The sequence below is a fragment of the Acanthopagrus latus genome, chromosome 11 (genome assembly GCF_904848185.1).
Source record: "Acanthopagrus latus isolate v.2019 chromosome 11, fAcaLat1.1, whole genome shotgun sequence".
In the NCBI taxonomy this organism is placed as follows: domain Eukaryota; kingdom Metazoa; phylum Chordata; class Actinopteri; order Spariformes; family Sparidae; genus Acanthopagrus; species Acanthopagrus latus.
Window position 1 is genome coordinate 22737695 of NC_051049.1, and position 20203 is coordinate 22757897.

Consider the following 20203-nt stretch of genomic DNA (forward strand, 5'->3'; position numbering starts at 1 on the left):
AGACATAAGATTCAATAAATAAGTATTATAATAGTAGTGTAAAGCATAGGTTTTATCTGTTTTATCATGACTTTAGTGTACACAAGATGCATTTTTCACCTTTTTGTTTGTAGTTGTTTGTTGTCCTTCCGACAGAACTGGTTTAGTATTTTTTTTGAGAGCAGGTGGCGCAGCGCCGCTATACTGCTAGCTTAGCGCCACTATACTAATTTTCAATGATAGCTGCTTTGTAGCGGGTGTGGGTGATTAGCGAGCGAGCGAGCGTCCGTCTGTCCCCCCCCCCCCCCTTTTGACAGTGCACCGCTACACTAAAAATTTCTGGGGAGAACCCTGAGAGACGCTTAGCTTTGCCATTAATGCAACTGTTTACCCTGGTTGTATTAACAGCTTGTATTCAGATACATCGACTCTATGCTTCTTGTTAGGATTTTCTTTTTTCTCCATGTATAAACCTAACTTACTACATATATCTAGCTGCAAGTACTGTCAACACACCATTGAGTTCAAAACGGTACTGTTGCTGATGGAGCTTGTGTAAACGCTGATGAAGGACTCGCTGCTGCTGGCATTCTGCTTTGCTATGCAGCTGGTGTAGACAGGCTATTAGACTCATCGAACAGTAAAGCAAAACCTCCTTGCAACCCCTCTGCAGCAATGATCAGTCTTCCCTGTTGATGTTATCAGCTCATTCGAGAGGCTGACGTCATTTTGTAGTGAGACATCGTGTTGCAGCTCTGAAGGATATTAATATGAGTCATCAGGTTAATGAACATTGAACTTAAAATCTCTGCAGTTGTTTGCTGAGCTCACCACACAATCAATACTTTGGCCTTACTGTACGCACACACACAAGCACACGCACACACTACACAGTGGTCACCCATTTCCCTGAAACTGTTGATTATATGATAATATAAGGGTGGGACAAGATAGCATAAGTACGCTAATTGGAATGAACTTATTTGAACTTATTATCAGTGGCTTTTGCTAAGCTTCAAAATACAGTAATTTGTCAGTAAGAATTGTGATTTTGGTTGTTTCCTATCCAAAGCCAAAATTGGTACAACAATTTGAAAGCCATAAACTGGAATCAGAGATTTTTTCTTCTTAAAGAACCAATCAAACCATTAAATTGATTAACAAAATAGCTGATGATAAATGAATCAGTACATCATTGTAGCTCTGCTGTGTATCGAAATTATGATCACAAGGCAAACGTTTAATGTATTATTCCCACTTCCCCCATTTCTCTTTTTCCACCTCTGTTATCCAGTGTCTGAATGCCAACTCTGTGGGTGATGGAGTTGAGCAGGCAACTCTGTGGGAAGATGAGGAGGTCCACTAAGAAGGCCCAGTTCACATCTTCTGCTTCCACTCGTGGCCTGGAGATCCACTTTTACATACCAGAGCGTAACCAGCTGGAGTACCTCAGTGGCTGTTACACTGCCGAGGACCTCTGTGTGGAGGCTGCCAAGAAATGCTGTGAGTAACTGACCTGTTGACTAATGACTAGTTGGCAGAATCAATATTTTCCTGCTCTGCTTATTGATTTTATCTTTGCTTATTGCCAGTTATGGAGGGTGTGCTGTAAATGTAGTGTGTGACAGATTGCTGCCCGTGTAGTTGGGGATAACAAAACTACCAGATTTTTCTTCACATCCAGCGTTCTAAACAACTTTACATTAGGCTTAAAACGATTCATTAGCATTATTAAAGGTTTACTTATACCTCTTGGGCTCTGATAGAGACACCTGTCCGCCAAGTTTTTGCTTTGGTCTTGTCCTCACAGGAGTTTTTCTTAGATGATTGCTATTGTCATAATGTAAAAATACAAGAGTACAGCTGGCTTGGACCAAAAGCATATTATCCTGATTACAGCACATTTGAAGTAGGTTATTTGATAATAGCGTATATCTGATAATAAAGTTCTGTGTTTTTTATTTTACAGTTCCTGCAGTGATGACAGTATTTTTTATAAGGTTATAAATAGATTGATATATGACAGACTGCAGCAGTCAAACCCTTATATTTATCTTAGCATATTTATCAGTTTTATCTCCTCTACCAGCCATAATGTAATAAGCTGTCATTTGGATGTCCTGTAACATTTGGTTGAAATCTTTAAGCTCTTTATTAGGTCATTCTTCAGCCACTGAGGCCAGTGAGTTGGGTGTTTCCCGTTTCTTTCCAGTTAACTTCAACTTTGCAAAGTTAACTTTGAGTGAGGGATAAATGCCAGAATAATAAACTACTCTCTGACAAATGAGAACTTCTCCCTGTCTCTCTCAAATCCAGATGAATCTGTGTTTCTACTTCACCTCTAAGTGCTGCCATTGAGCTGTCAACATGTGAAATAAGAATGCATTAGATTATAAGAAAGATGGACATCATGGTTGCTCAAGAATCAATCAAGAGTCCTTAGTAATGTAACAATTTTCCATCACACTACTGCAAATCAATTGCAACCGCGTTTCAAAGCAATCAGTTATTGTAAAACTAATGTAAGCACCACTCAAGGGGCTATTTTCTCTGACCCCTTCTGACCACCAGTTTAACTGACTGGTTATCTGACTCTTGTTAGCTGAACCAAGATTAAACATTTGGAAAAAGCATTTGAAGTCCTACATTTACACATAAATGTGAAAGTGTTCTCTCAAACCACAGTCTTACATTTCATTTAGTGTTAAATATAATGGCATATAGTGTAACCAAGTGAGATTAAAAGGGTGGAGTATGTAGTATGTAGGTCTCTCTGTTTACTTTGTAGGAAATTGTTTGACTTTGCTCTGAAACCTTCTCTTCCCTCAGTCCCAATCCAGTAATTGGTCTGAGTATTGATCTTTTTTCCTTTTTCCTCTTTTCTTTCTCAGCAATCTCTCCCTTGTGCCATAACCTATTTGCCCTATACAATGAGACAACTGGCACATGGTATCCCCCCAACTATGAGTTCAAGATCACAGATGAAACCAGTGTCAAGTTGCACTATCGCATGAGGTAAGAGTGGCATCACACGCTGACCACGTTGAAACTGAATATTGTTATTTGCTAGCTGCCATTTATTTTCATAAAACTATTTTGCATGTAAGTTAATGTAAATAATTGTTTATTATTAGAAAAATACTGAGAGATTATTGTTTATAGAAAGACCTAACAAAGACACAGCCTTACTTGAGAGAGGAGAAATCCTTTTTGGAATATGAAGTGGGTACCTGGAGAGGGTGTTTCCTGGGAACACCATTGTTGAGCCTGGCAGCTTAAATTGTCACGTGTGTGATGTCAAAAAAACTAGCGGGTTATTTGGGAGGAACAGCCTCCCTGATATAGATTTTTGGGTTGGAGTGCATGATGTAGCTGTGGGAGATCCAGTGGGCAGTGGAGTAGCTTGAACCCAAACTTGGATGACAGCTAGACCCTCCTAGGAATTTGCCATGACAGTCATCAATCTGTGGGTTTAAGTGAGTGTCTTGGCAAGCTGAGACACATTCCAAGTCCCCACATCTTGATTCACACTTTGGCTTAGTAAGAGGAAAGAGAAGGGAAAACCTCCAATGATATTTCAAACAGTGTCTGGAATTCAGCAGAAGATGAAGTTTAGCAGTACTTAAAGGATATCTGTTTTAAATCCATGGTCATAGACTAATGTAATCTCAGAATAAGAATAGAAACCAGTTAGAATAGGATTAAAAGGCAGTAGATTACTGATATCTTACAACTTTTACAAGTTATGCCAAGAGTTGAGTATTACTCCATACTTGATCCAATGATAAGATACTTGAGATATTTTTATAGGACTTGTGATGAGTCTGAAGGGGAAGTTATTATGAGAAAGACCTTCAGTGTTATATTTGTACCTGAGTGGAATACTTTGGAGAGAGTTACATCTCTCTTGAGAATCCATTCTACAAGTTAGGTAGCATTTCATGCAAAGAGGAAAGAAAACACTACTGTGGTGTCAAATGAACTTCCTCTTTCTCTGTGCTCTGCTTTGACAGTAGCAAGGGTAGAGAAAAGCCAGTGTGCACAGAGTGTAACTGTGGTGTGTTGTGTCTGTACTTGTGTGTGCTTGTGTGTATGTGTCTTTTGCTGCTGCCTGCTTTGTGTACTGTAGTGCACTCTGCCAAACAAGCAGGGTATTGTGGTCACACAGGCTTTAGCATAAACACATTTTCAATGCAAACACACACAGGGATCGAAGTGACACCAGGATGTATTGCCATAAGTTCAAATAACAAAGACCAACAGACAGACCAACATTAAGTGGTGCTTTAAAAGAAAAACAGACAGTAAGGTGATTCTTTTTGTGTAACATTGTTGCCACAAAAAGGTCCTGGCACCTTGTTGGCTGAGATGTGGGGTAAGTATATTTTCCCTCAGCCATCTGCGTTTCATCCAACAGCACTCTCTGTTCCTTAGTGACATGTTCAGTGAGTGTCTCTCTCTGGCCAAAATTGTTTTACCTTTTGTGTCATTAGTATGTGTGTGCCTGTTAGCTGAAAGTGTTTCTGATTTTTTTTTGCTTCTTATATGTTTTTAGCTTCCTTTTTTTTCCCCAAATGTTGGATTATCAGGTTCACCATCTATTGCTGCATGTCTAGAGAGACATCTGTGACACCTAACAGAATATGTATTTCCTCTGAAATACATCACAGGCTAGCTGAAATATTCATTTCAAAGAAAACAGGAAAATAGGTCAAAACTTCAAAACAAAAAACAACAACAAAAAATGTTGCTCAGCACTTAATCTGCTGCTACAATGTTTGAGTGTTTGTCGTGGACATTCACACTTAAATCACTACATATAATGAAGGAGACAATAGAGCACATCCTGTTTTATTGTTGACATGATAAACTGAATTTGTCATTCAGGTTGTTTTTGCTCTTTTATCTTTCCTGCTTTCATACATATTTTCTTCCATTCCAATTTCATTAGTTTGTTCTTTGAAATATTTCTGTTGAACCTCAATTCAAAAGCAATGTCTCATTTTCAATAGTTCATTTTCAGTACATTTTGGGTACCATTGTGGGTTTTTCTTTCTTTAATGGAGGGTACCAACAATTTCGTCCAAATGTGTGTGATTCTTTGTTTAGTGTATACAAGACGATCAACAGTATGGGTACAATGATCCAGAGTTCAGCTTATTTCTTCATTTTAAATGACATTGCTGGCAGGCATCTGTCTATCAAGAGGCCAAAAATTCACATAAATGCAAACTTGAGGATCCCCTTGTTATCTATGAAACATCCTTTTTCCTTTCAGGCAGTAATCACCAAACCTGTCATTGAGATCCTGCATCTAAATCAGTGCATTCAAGAATAAAACAGACTTCACTGAGCATTAACAACCATGTATCGTGTAAGGCTACTATGTTTTCTTTCTTCCATTCACACCCTGTATTAAGTCTAAACTTGTTTTCTTTCTGTCTCCTGTCAGGTTTTATTTCAGAAACTGGCATGGCACCACTGAAGGAGAGTCTCCAGTTTGGAGACACTGCATCAGTAAACTCAGAGGGGGACTTAGCCCACAGAAGACACCAGAAGGGACCCCCCTACTGGATGCGGCTTCTCTTGATTACCTGTTCTCCCAGGTGAAAAAATTATCATTAATGAGTGTCTTTATAGTGTTATGAAAACATTTAGACATTGATCTGTCATTGTGTGTTTTTTTATTTTATTTTATTCTCTGAAATACCCTTGAAAGTATCTTCACATTAGTAGCTCAATCATCAACACAGTTCAGAGTCGAATTTCAAAATATCAACAGCTGGGAGGAAGTGTAACAATACCAGGAAGTGCAGCTTGATGCTCAGCAAAAGGCAGCAACATGCCCCTTTTGTTTGATTTAGAGCCACTGTTGATTATTTCAGTCCTGTAGGAACTGATGTTTCATAACCCCAACCCCATTGTTAGTAATTTAAAGTCTATGAAATTTGTCAGAATTTCTTGTAAACAAGGCAATCTCCTATTGCATGGAATTCTTTCTTGGTGTTTTTCTATTCTACAACATATGAATCTCTGTTTTTTTGCGCAGGGCCAGCATGACTTTCAGAAGGGTGTTGTTCCACTGAGGATGCCCCAGTCAGAGGCAGAGCAACACGAGATAGAAAATGAGTGTTTGGGCATGGCTGTGCTCGCTATCACACACCACGCTCAAAAAATGGATATGTCCACTTCCAATGAAATTAGGTAAAACACACCCACCTACACTCGAAATGACATGTCCATGTATCATGACTTACTATATAGGTCTGATCACAATCACAATTTTGATTTAAGATCTGAAAATAAGACGCACATTAAAGTGATGGCTGAACCCCTCTAGTGCCTTCCTGGGAATTTCGATGAAATCTACTTGATTGTGTTTCTTATCAAGGGAAGAAAATAGCTCAGCACACTCGCACAGGTTGTCTTAAAAAAACAAGCATGAGCACATCCAAAGGGTGTGGCACCAACGAGTAATTTCCATTCAGTGGAATATAGTCACTCACTGCCTTTTCATGTAGGGCACCCCCGGAATTACTTCAATCAATAGTAGTGAGGTTGTTTTGTTTATAGTAATTGTTGTTATAGTTTCAGCGCAACCCCTCACACATTTGAATCTTAGAGAACATGTAGAAAAACAATTGTCCTTACAAAGGATGTAACTTCCGTAGCAACGGAAAGAAAGACATTAATTGATAGCCACTCTTTAATCCATAGTTTTTTCAGGCATTCAAAACACTTTTGCAAAGCATAAAAAGTAAAAACATTTTTTGATTGTTGAACTATCTTTCTATCTTGATCCCTCCAGCTACAAACGTTTCATCCCTGAGTCACTTAACCGCAACATTAAGCAGCGCAACTTTCTGACCCGCATCCGCATCAACAATGTCTTCAAGAAATTTCTCAGTGAATTCAACCGCCGCACAGTCAAGGACAGCAACATCACCCCATACGACCTGAAGATCAAGTACTTGGCCACACTGGAGGGCCTGACCAGTGGACTTGGCAGCGAACTGCTCGATCCCATCTTGCTCAGTGTGCAGGAGGGAGAGGCCAGCAATGGAGGTTACTTCGGTAAGAATTGAGGAAGATGATTTTAAGTACTAAGGTGCCATGACAGATCTGTGGCAGCAGCTCAGGTCAGGTTTTGCTGGAGATGTAGTTTGACAAGAATAACAGGAGATCATAGATGACTCAGAAAGATAAATGTTTGTTTACCAAAAATAAGGACTGAGGAAATGTAACAAGGTGGTACTTTAAGTCAACGGAGAACAGTCGGTAAAAATCAAAAGGAACGTTAAGACAAAATTTATTTTGTACTCTGCCAAATGAGATAATAGTTTATTTTTATGATCCTATTGCAGTGTTCTCATCAACTATATTGGATTACAGTGGTTACTTGGCAGTGGTTAGTTTGGTGTGTTTACATGTAGAGAATGCGTGGTGTACCACCTACAGTTCTTTTTTAAAACAAAAATAGAAGGTTGAACTTTGTTGACATCCAAATATTCATAACAAGACATTGTGTGAGTTTGTGCAGATGTTAAAATCCAAAAGTGAAAGTAATAAGATGTTTACATGTCACATTAACCCACTTATCACACTGTGATGATTCTAACCAATGTGTGAAATTTTAAAGCACTGATGCAGAACTTGATGGTTTGAGGAACCTGCTTAGGATTTTTGTTCACTGTAAACATACAGCAGCCACAGCCAATAAAACATTTCACTGGCTACACTTGTCTATGCACAATCATAAGTTTTGCCCAAAGCAATATTGGCAAACTAATCAAGAGAACTATCAAGGTGTTCACAGTCTGTGTGTGCTGTAATTGTAGCACTCAAATATTCTGCCTATCTATATATCTACTATGGTATAATGTTTGTTTGCTGTTTCAAGGGTACTACAACCAGTGCCAAGGGCAGAGCCAGAGTCAGAACATGGAGACAAGCCACGACATGCAGGTCCGGGTTACTGGCACCACTGGCATTTCTTGGAGGAAGAAGCCTCCTACAGTAAGTGGAACTGCATGTGAAGAAGTTTTTAATAGCTTCAGCTAAAACGCCAGTGATAAGTTACTGTCAGACAAATCTGTCAACATAATTTAGGGAGCTTTTCAACAACAGTTCTCAACCATTGAATACCTAACGTAATTTAAAGAGAAACTTCAGTTCTTTTAGTTGTTTTGTGCTTGTTTGTGTTCCATCTGCATACTGCTTGCACTTTCTGTGCAATCCTGCTGAATAATATAACGAATATATAATGAATAACTTTTGTGATCAATTTTTGGCTTATTCAATAACAAGCATCAAGTTACAAGTGAAAGTCTGTAATTTTTATGCTCACAGAGTTCAATAAAACATTATCATTTGAGAAAACTCAGCCAAGTGTGACGGCACTGTATAGTATCTAGGACAAACCCTACAAAGATCATTGCAGTATTTTCAATTGGTAACATTTTAAACTGTTTGAAAATACTTATTTTATTTTATTATATTCATGGTATATCTGCTTTTTCTGTCTTTAAAACAGGCATCTGTGATCTGTAAAGAAAAGGGGAAGTCAAAGAAGAACAAGCAAGATGGAAAACAGAAAAATGACAAGAATAAAGAGGCAGCTGAAGGCTGGGTAAACTTTTGTGACTTCCATGAGATCACCCACACCGTCATCAAAGAGGCAACGGTCACCATCTATAGACAGGACAACAAAAGGATGGTGAGATAACACAAACCAGTCAAAGAGCATGGTGTTTCTTATGGAATCAACCTTCATATTTGTTCTGAAACCTGCTTATGATATTAAAGATCAAATGCTAGTTTCTTTAATCTCATCTGTTTGGATAATATTATGTTGAAACAAAGCCTAAATGCTAATGCAGTTAGCAATGACTAATGTGGACATTGTGTTTCATCATGTAAATGGTTTTGATTTTGTAACAAACCATCACTCTTTGTGATGGCCCTCTTGAGTATTGTGGCTTATAAATGCTTTCCCCCACCCCCATTTCTTCTCCTTTCAGGAATTACAAATGGCTTCCAAGTCTGACGCTCTGTCCTTTGCAGCCCTTGTGGATGGGTACTTCAGGCTGACAGTGGATGCCCACCACTTCCTTTGCAAAGAGGTGGCCCCTTATTCGGTGGTGCACAACATCGACAACGGCTGCCACGGACCCATCTGGTTTGTACTGACAGATTTATCAGTTGAATGTGTCTAAGCCTGTTTCCTCACTGGAGACGTGTGTTTTTTTTCTATTACACACATTCATTTCAAGCCATTGGTTATTGGTCTTAATTTGTGTTTGCATACACTTCCGCTGGCACAGAGATCACACGCTCCTTTTAAGTGTCAGCCTAAATAAAATTTTGTCATGCTCATTGACCTATCAACATTTTCATAATTGTAGTTAAAAGGATTTGTCAAAATATTTTTTTTGTCCAGAGAAGTCAGTGCATGATCAGCCTCTGTCATGTATTATTTTTTTGTTTTCTAGCTCAGTAGCACAGTAGGTTTAGTCACAAAATGGATCAATAGTAGGTTTAGCTGGTTGGCTGGTTTGGTCACAAATGTTAAGGAAGAAAAAAAACAACAATTGTGGCAAGTCACAAGAAGCACATACAGTATAAAACATAGACATCTACTTATTGTGTTTTCTGCTCTCCAGTACGGACTACGCCATCTACAAGTTGCGTCAGGAAGGCAACGAGGAGGGCACATACATCCTGCGCTGGAGCTGCACTGACTACCAGTACATCATCATTACTGTCGTTTGTACTGAGGTAGAGTAAAATAATTATTGTTACTTGTTTGGTGTGTCAAGGGGGAGTCTACAAATAAGACCCACAAGCTGTTGCCTATTGTTATACACTGGAAAGCTTTAATTGTAGTTGTTTAATGCATTAATGGTGTAATCATCAATGTGCAATATGTCCTTGAAATAATATAACATCTGGAAACAATGTATATCTGGATATTTCAAAATCTCCTCAAAAGCACTTCCCAAATGCGAGGATTCGGCAAGAAAAAATAAATATCACAAAGTTTTTGACCAAATCCCTCTATATATTGTAACAGTATGTGACTATTGCTACAATAATTTTCATTTATCATTAAGTAATGTGAAAATAATGAGTAGGTGGATAAGGGCAAGTATAAACAGTAAGTATAACAGTCTGGTAAGTTCAGAAAATGACATCACTTTACTGTAATGCAGCCTTTAATACCACAAAAAAGTATTAAAAGACTTGGAAAAACTTGGCCATATCGTGATATAACAATATCCAAACTCTAAGACGGTATAATGTATAGTGTCATGATAACAACAAAATAATGAGTTTTACAAGTCACCTAAAACTTACTGACCGTTGTCTCTTAACTTATTGTTTTTACAATATGGTATAAATTAAAAGTAAGTTTAAGAAATTGAATACAAGTGATCTGATTTGATATTGATATCTGATGTTGATATTGGTTCAGTAACTGGAGGATACCTAAAATTCATGAAGTGGATTGTTAAGAAACTAAAAATGAAAAGACGAAATTTTCGCCTACATTATACAAGATATCAGTTTTGAATACTGGAATCCTTTTAGGAATAAATTGATGTAAGGTCTTTGTTCTCATCATTGTCATATCAGTCATCAGTCATATCAGCAAACACATATTATCAGATTATCTTATATTGGATTACAGGATGCATAGAACAAGATGAGGTCACTACAGTTAATGACAGCTTCATGATCCTGCAAGGAAGGAAATGCCCCCACTCTCTCAGGCGTGCGCGCACACACACACACACACACACACACACACACACACACACACACACACACACACACACACACACACACACACACACAGATAAACAGCACTGCTTACACACTTTCGTGGTGACTGAATAAATGTTAAAGTCGCATTGCTGAAACATTTATGTTGTGTTTCCATTTGTCTATAGAGCTATATAAACTTTTCTATAAAAAAAATAGTTTGACATATGATTAGTCTTTCCTTTAAGACTTCTGTTTTGTTCATTTTTCAAGGTGATGATACTAGCTTTACTTGAGTTTATTACACGTCCTTGCACAGTACCACTCTCAAGTTCTTCCTTGTTCTTCCACATTCAATGGAATGTTAATTTTGAGATTGTTTTCTTTGATGTAAAATTGTCCCTTTCACTGCTGTTGCTTTTTTGACCTCTTCTTCAGTCTCACTTTCTCCTTCTCTTTTTCTGCATCCAGATCGACCTAAGGGAGTCCCGTCCTGTGCGTCAGTATAAAAACTTCCAGATTGAAGTGGCCTCCGATGGGTTCCGCCTGCACGGCACTGAGACATTTCGACCCACTCTCGGGGAGCTACTGGAGCACCTGGAGGGCCAAAGTCTTCGCACCGACAACGTCCACTTCCAGCTGCTACGATGCTGCCCTCCACAGCCAAGAGGTAAGCTTTAGTCCCCTGACAAATGTTGAGGGTGGAGTTAATAAAGTAAAAAAAAAAAAAAGGAATGACAAGAATTACAGCAAGTACTATACCAACCACATCAAAACAAAATTGAAGAAAGTCTAGCTGTGTTTTAAATGAAATATATCACACAATTTACAAGGCACATGAAGGATACTGTGGAGCAACAGCTGTAAAAGAATTTTAAGACTATAAGACAGAAGAACTGGAAGTGTTGACAACTGACGTGGAAAGAAGAAGCCCATTTTGAATTCAAGGAGAAAACATTTTGGATGACTGCAGTTTGAATTTTTTGTTTTCCTTTTGCAACAGTTTCAGATGAAGAAGCTATTTAAAGCAAGAAGTGTGATAGATGCGATAACAGACTGGTTTCTGAGCCACATGTCCATGAGATGGGTTATAGAAAACTAAAGCAGTGTAATTAAGAACCTATGATGAAAGGCAGCAGGAAATTCATACATTTTATCTGTTACCTGTGTTGGTGGCTTTTGTACTATGTCATGTTAACTAGAGTAAACAGATTTGTCAAATTGAAAATGTCCATATAAATTTTGTCAGTGTGGGAATGTGTTTTTGTATTAATTTTCAGCGTATGCACTCTTTATTTATTGCAGAGGGGAAATTCATTATGAAAACATATTCCTGAATATCACTTGCACCAGGCAGCTGAGGTTACTTGCTACTTGCTTCTTGGAAGAAGTAACAGCAAATGCTTTTGAACAATCCATTGAAGAGTCGGCACTACTCACACATTGAAACAGATTGCACAGCAGACTGAAAATCCTGCTTGCTCTGGCTTGTAGTCTGCTACCTTGGTCCAATCCCTGTGCAGTACAACACCTCTCTGTGCACTTTTTGTGCAGTGGTACATCACAGCAGGTTGTGGTAACAAGCAAAACACCACACCTAGCTGTGCTGTTTACTGGGGTCAGAAGTACAACAAACTTGAACGGTACAGGTCAGCGAAGAAAAGCTTTCCCCCCATAAAAGATTTAAAGAGGAGTTACTCTTTACTCTAAGTGTGTGTGTTTTTGTGTCTCTTACTAACTGGGGGTAAGAGAGGCTTGCATGAACAATGTGTGTGTCTGTGTGAAATGGTGTCAGGGAGGAAGAGAGTTGTAAATGTGGGTTTCCGGAGCCAAACTAGCACTCGTGTTTACTTTGCTCAGGGAAAGGTGGAGCCATCTATGCATGTGTGCATGGATGTGTTGAGATGTTTTTGTTTGTTTGGGGTTCTGTGGTGTTGATTATTATCAGAAGGCATTACTGTTTTTGGCTTTGTCTGCCTTTAGAGAAAGATAAAAGACTAGAGTGTTGTTTTGTTGTTGTTGTGCCTGTTAAAATATTTATAATTATTACACAACCGCTTGCATCATTGATAACACACTGGCATGCCCACATCCAGACGTTAACATGCATTTTACTTTTTACTCAGTATTGTTTTTGGTCTCTGCTAATTATTTTTTTATGAAGTAAATGTATAATGACAGAAAGATGAGACAGATTGCATGGTCTGAGAGTGGAAGTGTTGGTGTGCCTGACTTGGACTCGGAGAGTAAATGAAACAGGCTAGGTCTGGGTAAACTGAAGGGTTAAAGGGATAGTTTCAACTAAAACCAAAAATACATATTTTTCTTCTCACCCGTAGTGCTATTTCTCCATCTAGATTGTTTTGGTTTGAGTTGCAATGTTCTGGAAAGCAACCATAGAGATTTCTATGTCTCTCTCCAGAAATCATGACCTGGTTACTAAAGGTAGTTCTTGTTGTGAGCGGTTTCATGTAGGAACTATTTTCTTTCTACTGAACTACACCATATCACTGCGCAGAGAGAAACATGCATCTACACATGGATGACAGGCTTGTGCTCAGGAGAGGGTGTGATGTAAACATTAATCCTTGGCTGAGCTGGGCTGGTTAGCTACGTTAGCTGTCTTACTTAGCCTCTAATCCATGAGTAGATGCATGCTTCCTTTTCCACGATGATACAGAAAGAGAATCTAACAAGGTCTGTGGATTGTCTTGAGTGACCAAGTCATGATTTCTGGAAAGAGACATTGCTGTAAAGTTTTCTAATATGCTTTTTTGGCGCACCCCACTAGCCAACCGCCATCTAGTTCCATTATGTTCCAGAGAAAGCAGACATCTTTTCGGCAGGTAAATATCAAAAACTCAGCAACTCTCACCAAAACAATCTAGGTGGATAAATGGCACTACAGGTAAGAGGAAAAATATGTAATAAGATTTTTAGGTGAACTGTCTCTTAAGAAGGATTAGGTGCACTGCAGTTTGTAATACTAGGTGTAGTTACATGTCTTTGGGTTTTGCATGAAAACATAGATGGCATGTTACTGAGCAGTGCTCTAAACGCTCTTTGACGGTGACTGTAGGGTTATGCTGATGGAGTGCAGACTTTTTACCCCCTTAAACCACAGTACACTGGTTTGGCACAAGATTAGATTTCCACACACTCACACACCCACACACACTCACACACACACACACACACACACACACACACACACACACACACACACACACACACACACACACACACACACACACACACACTACGGGCACAAAGACACAATTCGACTCCATCCTCCCACACACAACTCTGTATATAGAAAAAATAAACTAAACCAGTTTGGTATCCCGACCTGAATAGCTGCTCACGTCATTGCCACATTGACGTAATTGTTGATGACAGCTTTTTTTACCACGTGTAAACATAGTTCTGCTTTCATGCGGAACACCAGTGCATTTATGAGCTTCTATACATTTGTAGAATTAAGCTGCAAAAGACAAATTTACCCAAATTTACCTCGCTGTGAACATCATTTCTGCTTTTATTGTTATCGACTTCACTGTCGTTGGGTGAACGCGGCGCAGACTTGTCAAAACAATCCAAAGTCCTGACAATGTTACAATAACATGACCATGACAACAACACAAGGAGACAAAACATCCTGGGATTATCTAACAAAGGTAATTGTCAGCTCTGCAGTCTGATTTTAACAAAGAGGAACCTAAGACTCTATCAAACTTTTGAAACAGTCATCTGTGATGTAAATGACATACAGTTTGTGGTATCCACAACCTCATACAAACACCTTAGTATGGCCCTATATAAAAGTGTGCTTGAGTGAGTGTGTGTCTTTGTTTGTTGCAGAGATCTCTAACCTGCTGGTGGTCACTAAAGAGAGAGCACCGGCCCCTCAGACACCAATTCAGGACAGTCAGCTCAGCTTCATTCGCATTCTCAAGGAGGACATTGAACAGGTACAGCCTTCTTCAGCCATCTTCATGTCAGTTTCCCACGCTACGATGGTACTGCAGTTCTTATGATGCTGCAATATTATCTCAGTAGATGTGAAGATGTCAAAACGCTTTTAGAAAATACTTAAAACAAACATCCATTTGATGTATTACAAAGATTTAAATGATTGCAGATACGTTTCTTTAGTTTACAGTTAAAGTTTCGGTGTGTGGCAATATATGTGTGTAAATGAAAGTAAGAAAATTACAAAACACCTGAAATATAATGCAGCCTTACACCAGAGCACAACCCTTAAACACACCACAGTTTAGTCAAACACACACAAATAACTAAAACTGGGACATTAAGGCAGCCCATTGCATTTGCATTTTCTATGATAGAAACCTTGATAATGCAAATTTGAGGGAAGTAACTGAAATTCTCTCAAATTCATCACATTTGCAGTAATCCACGCTGTTGAATTTACACATTTAGTATCAGATTTAATCTTTTTTTTCTTGCTGTATTTTTCAGTTATAGTATCTAAGAGAAAAGGGAAATCCTCGAATATGAATACTATAACCTATGCAGGCACAATCTGTTTATATCTGAGATTACATATTTGCATAGCTTCCTTGCAGAGTGCACAGTTGAACTTATTCTTGTCTACTTATAACTGCATTTCTTTTTTCAAGGATTGATACACAAGCAGATGTTTGTTTGTTTTTTTAATCTTTGAGCACATATAGGTCAAACAGACTGAAAACATGTATTCAGCAATAATTTGTTAATATTTATAGCTGTGTTCAGAGTAAAATTTGTCTTCAGTTTGGCTGGTATGGAAATATTGTTTTCATAATGAGTGTTTTTATACAGACATTGGCACATTCTACTCAACAAATTAGATCATTCTTATCGATTTAATTCATATACTGTATAATAGGGATGTTCTCACATCACCACACATGTATATTCCATAATCTGACCTAATTCACAAGCAGCAGTTTAATGCTCAGACAAGACTGTGAATGTAAGTCTTCTATACGTGGTGTGTGCTTTGTTTAAGGTCTGTCCACATTAGCATATATTCCCCTCTTAGCCACATGTTTCTCTGTTCCTTTTCTCTGAGCTGACAGAAATGTATCCATTTGCCGTCTCTGTGAACCATTTCTGGAAATAGGGTCCACCTGCGTTCCTCCTGTTTCTCATTATAATTTGCTTTTTTAACCAATGTACTAGTCTTGTACATTTGTAGATCACTGAGAACATATAGCCTCAGGGAGGGAAGTGCTCAAAGCTGGTCTGGGTAATATTGTTATGCATTCATGAACCTTTAGCAAAAAGTCCTTAATCATAGGTAGGTAAATACGAGTTGCCGCAGAGATACACTTAAGCATAAAAAGTCCAGAGGTGGTTGCAGTTACCCGGTATTTTTTTGGCCTTCATATGGCTTTATTGATAAATCAGCTTAAGAGGTGACAGGAAACAGGATGAGAGAGAGGGGGAGTGACACACAGTAAAGGGCACCTGGCTCGGAGTTGAACTTAGGACTGCTGCAGCGAGGACAAAGCCTCTGTGCATGGGACGCCTGCTCTACCAACTGAGTTAAAATGCACCCCAGTACCAACAGTTTTGATACTGAATAGCAAATGTTAATGCTCTGTCATCTCTGCTCCTTACTGTGGTAACCAGGAGGAGCACCTTGGCCGGGGCACAAGAACCAACATTTACTCAGGCACACTGAGGGTGAAGAGTGAGGAGGCGGAAGAGGATGCAGGTTACTCATCTTTCCAGGAGGTCAAGGTGGTTCTGAAGGTGCTGGGTTCTGGACACAGAGACATCTCCTTGGTAAGAGACACTCACGGTTCTGTAAAGGGCTGCGCTCACACCAAATACCTGATAATTAGGATAGGAAAAAAATAATTTAATAGTTGAAACTGACTTTGGTGACGTCCATTTTGTAACACATAACCACAGAGAATACTAATACTTCCTAGAAGCAACTTGTTTCAAAATAATCAGACCATGGCAATTTCTGTAATGAGTCATCTTTCTGTTGATAGGCCTTCTTCGAAACAGCCAGTATGATGCGTCAAGTGTCCCACAAACACATAGTGCTGCTGTATGGAGTGTGTGTCCGCCAACAGGAGAGTAAGTGCATGTTGATAGCTGTGTCTGTGCACATTCATATGAGTTAGGGGCTGTCTTTTAACATCCTTGACGCTGTGGTGTTCTCTTTGTGTTCAATAGATATCATGGTTGAGGAGTGTGTCCAGCTGGGACCGCTGGACTTATTTATGAGGAGGCAGAAGGACCCCCTTAGCACACCTTGGAAGTTCCAGGTGGCCAAGCAGCTGGCTGCAGCCCTTAGCTACTTGGTGAGACAAGAAAACACACACATACACACAAACTTTAGAAATGTAAGCATGCAAGTCCTGTATATAGGCATGAAATTACCTGTGTTATGTTAGCTCAGTTATGTCAATATATTCTGCCCTAATAAGGGCACTAATAGATTTGTTTTATCATGTGTGTTTGTAGGAGGACAAAAAGCTGGTCCATGGTTTCGTGTGCGCTAAAAACATCCTGTTGGCTAGGGACGGACTGGGCACTGATGAAGGAGGGCCCTTCATCAAGCTCAGTGACCCAGGAATACCGATCACAGTTCTCACCAGAGAGGGTGAGTATACCGTGCTGCAAAACATGTTCTCTCTGGTGGTTATTAAAAGTGAAACCTAACTGGTGACAAAATAAGTACCATGGTAAATTTCACAGTAACTTCCACTTTCTTTTCCAGTCAGCTGTAAATGAGAGTGAAACCAAAATGAAAGACGCATGAAATGGCCCAACTTCAGCCACTCATAGTCTTGCACACTGTCATTGGATATGAATCACCAACTATTTTGATAATTAATTAAGCAAATATGTTATACATTAGCTGGTTCCAGTGTCCTATATGTAAAGATTTGCTGCTGGTCTTTGTCTTTTATGATTGTAAATCAAGAGACTTTTGGTTATGGACTGAAGACATTACTTTGAGCTTTGAGAGACTTTGATGACCAGTTTTCACAATTGTTTTGACATTTTTATAAGACAAAATGATTAACTGGTAATTGAGAATCGAGATTAACCAATAATGAAAATAATCATTTTTGCAGCCCACATCAAATACTTTCTAAATATGCTTATTGCTTGCATCCTAACACTTTTAACTTGCATATAAATCATATAAATCAATAGAATGCTCTGTAATTTCTCTTTTTTTTTTGGCTTTTTCTGCTTAAAAGTTGCCCTTACCTCTTCCCACAGAATGCAGGAAAAAAACAATAAAAAGGAGAGCAGTTCCGATCAAGCAGAGGTTGTCAGTAACAGGAGTCATATTTGCCACATAATCAATACACATTGGGCACATTTCCCTCTCAGACTAATTCGTTTTATAAATGCTAGATCTGAGTTCAGGGAAGATGGCCCAACAAGGACATTTCTCGGATTGCACAGTTCCCCTCAAATGGCCACCTCATGTTTCTTTTTGTCTATTAGAGCTAGAAGTTTTGTGATATAACACAGTGTGGCTGTACAGATAGATCGACAAACCACAGCAGAGACTGGAAATGTTTGTGCGCAAATGTCAATCGCCACACACCCCTGGGGATGCTCCTCCCTCCCTTTTTCTTCCCAGAACTCTTAACATTTCTTCATTGTCTCCACCACTTTGCAAAACAATCAGTCTTCCCCTTCCACATTGATGTCCTTGTACACAGATTTGATTGAACACACAGTATAGTGGATAAAGTGCTGAGAAACCCACTGGGAGTTTCCTTTTCTTCCCAGCAATCTCCGATCACTTTACTCTAACCTCAAGTCCATTCATCTTTTCCCCGCTTTCTTTCTTTTTTCTCTGTCTTTTGCTTTACACTCAATTATCTCCTTCCTGGCTCTCCATGTTCTGCCTTTCAGCTCTTCTACTGCTTCTTACTCTCTCTACTCCTCCTCTTCCAGTAGGAGCTACATGTACTTACTAACATAAAGCCTTAGCCTGATGTTATGGATTAGTGGAGCCAAAATGCCAACAGTGAAGGTCATCCAATCATTTAGCTGTTTTCCAGTCAGTCATATATTCTGCAAGCAGATGTCAGACTTTTACATTCAGTTGATGCAGTCAGGTAATGTTTGAATAGTGTGCTGGGGAGAGTGTGTGAGATAAGAGAGTGTTGTTATAATACTGGAATGTCTCACTTCATACAGTACTATACAAAATTGAACATTGAAGGAATTTCTAGATTTTTATTCAAAGATAAATATAACAAGGTTCTATAAAGACAAAAAGATTCCAGCAGTGAATGCGAATTTTATTTTAAACATTTATATTTTTCTCCTTAAAATTAGACCTTATACCTTATGTGTGTGTCAACCTGCTGTCAGAGAGAGGAGAGAAGGAGAAAGCACAGCTGGTACTGATGTAGCAATACTGCAGAAAATGAAAACTTAAATGAATGGATACATTGATATTTTTGAAAACACTGCATCCAAAAAGAGTTATGTTTTATTATGGAGGTTTGGTTTTAGTCATATTCTCACTCTTTAAAGATATAAGATGGTTAATTTCTTTGAAATAACAGAACTCGTTTAATGATGCAATGGGATTCATGTGATGTCTGGAGTGAAATATAAATATGGATTGTCAAGATGGTTTTTAGGTAGTATAAAATCACAAGTCTTTCCTTAAAGTGCTTTACAGTCTGAAAATATACATTACCCTCCATCCGTTGACACAGGATGAGGACAGTCCAAGAGAATGACAAAACACTGACAATGCACAGTAGAGGGACCCCTCTTCTATGGCAAAATGATGTGATATTGATGCCATATATGAAATTAGATAACAGTATTAGATAACAAAAGTACAATATATAGAAAAATTAGAAATTATTATGAAAATTAAAAGCAACCCCGATGAAAAATGTGTATTGTTTTCATGAAGGCAGCAATAGAGCAGCTATTAATTAATCACCCGACTATTTTAATAATCCATCATGCAGTTGGAGTAATTTGAGGATGTTAGCTTGGGCTTTGGGGAAATACTGATGGACAATCTTAATAAGCTTTAGTCAGTATGTCACACATGGAGAAGACGGCGCAGCATGCTTCTGAGTGTCTCATCACTCAACGCATCACACATACTCATGTTGGTCAAATTACTTTCTATGTTTTGTATTTCACAAATTCTCAGTAATCATATGTGCACAATTGACTTAATGTTGCTAAAGCTGAATTTGTTTTCCTCTGCAGAGTGTGTGCATCGTATCCCATGGATTGCTCCGGAGTGTGTGAAGAGCGTCTCCTCCCTGAGTGTGGCAGCTGACAAGTGGGGCTTTGGTACCACCCTGTGGGAGATCTGCTATGATGGAGAGGTCCCCCTCAAAGAGAAGAAACTCACAGAGGTAGGGGCTCACACAAGAACCTTTTCACCCCCTCTTTGCACCATTGATCACATTAACTTTGTTTGCCTGCA

At 38.9% G+C, this 20203-nt stretch overlaps 1 protein-coding gene across 1 annotated transcript in view; it reads left to right on the forward strand.

Annotated features, from left to right (window-relative positions):
* jak1 (Janus kinase 1) overlaps nt 1-20203 on the forward strand; it is a 33303-nt gene that overhangs the window by 5863 nt on the left and 7237 nt on the right. Inside the window, exons 2-17 of the mRNA XM_037113618.1 lie at nt 1274-1482; nt 2871-2994; nt 5432-5585; nt 6029-6183; nt 6788-7053; nt 7880-7995; nt 8513-8695; nt 9000-9157; nt 9642-9756; nt 11215-11413; nt 14605-14714; nt 16384-16539; nt 16755-16842; nt 16942-17069; nt 17233-17371; nt 19981-20132. Coding sequence (XP_036969513.1) covers nt 1281-1482; nt 2871-2994; nt 5432-5585; nt 6029-6183; nt 6788-7053; nt 7880-7995; nt 8513-8695; nt 9000-9157; nt 9642-9756; nt 11215-11413; nt 14605-14714; nt 16384-16539; nt 16755-16842; nt 16942-17069; nt 17233-17371; nt 19981-20132 — 2445 coding nt within the window. The 5' untranslated portion in view covers nt 1274-1280. The remainder of the gene's footprint in view (nt 1-1273; nt 1483-2870; nt 2995-5431; nt 5586-6028; nt 6184-6787; nt 7054-7879; nt 7996-8512; nt 8696-8999; nt 9158-9641; nt 9757-11214; nt 11414-14604; nt 14715-16383; nt 16540-16754; nt 16843-16941; nt 17070-17232; nt 17372-19980; nt 20133-20203) is intronic.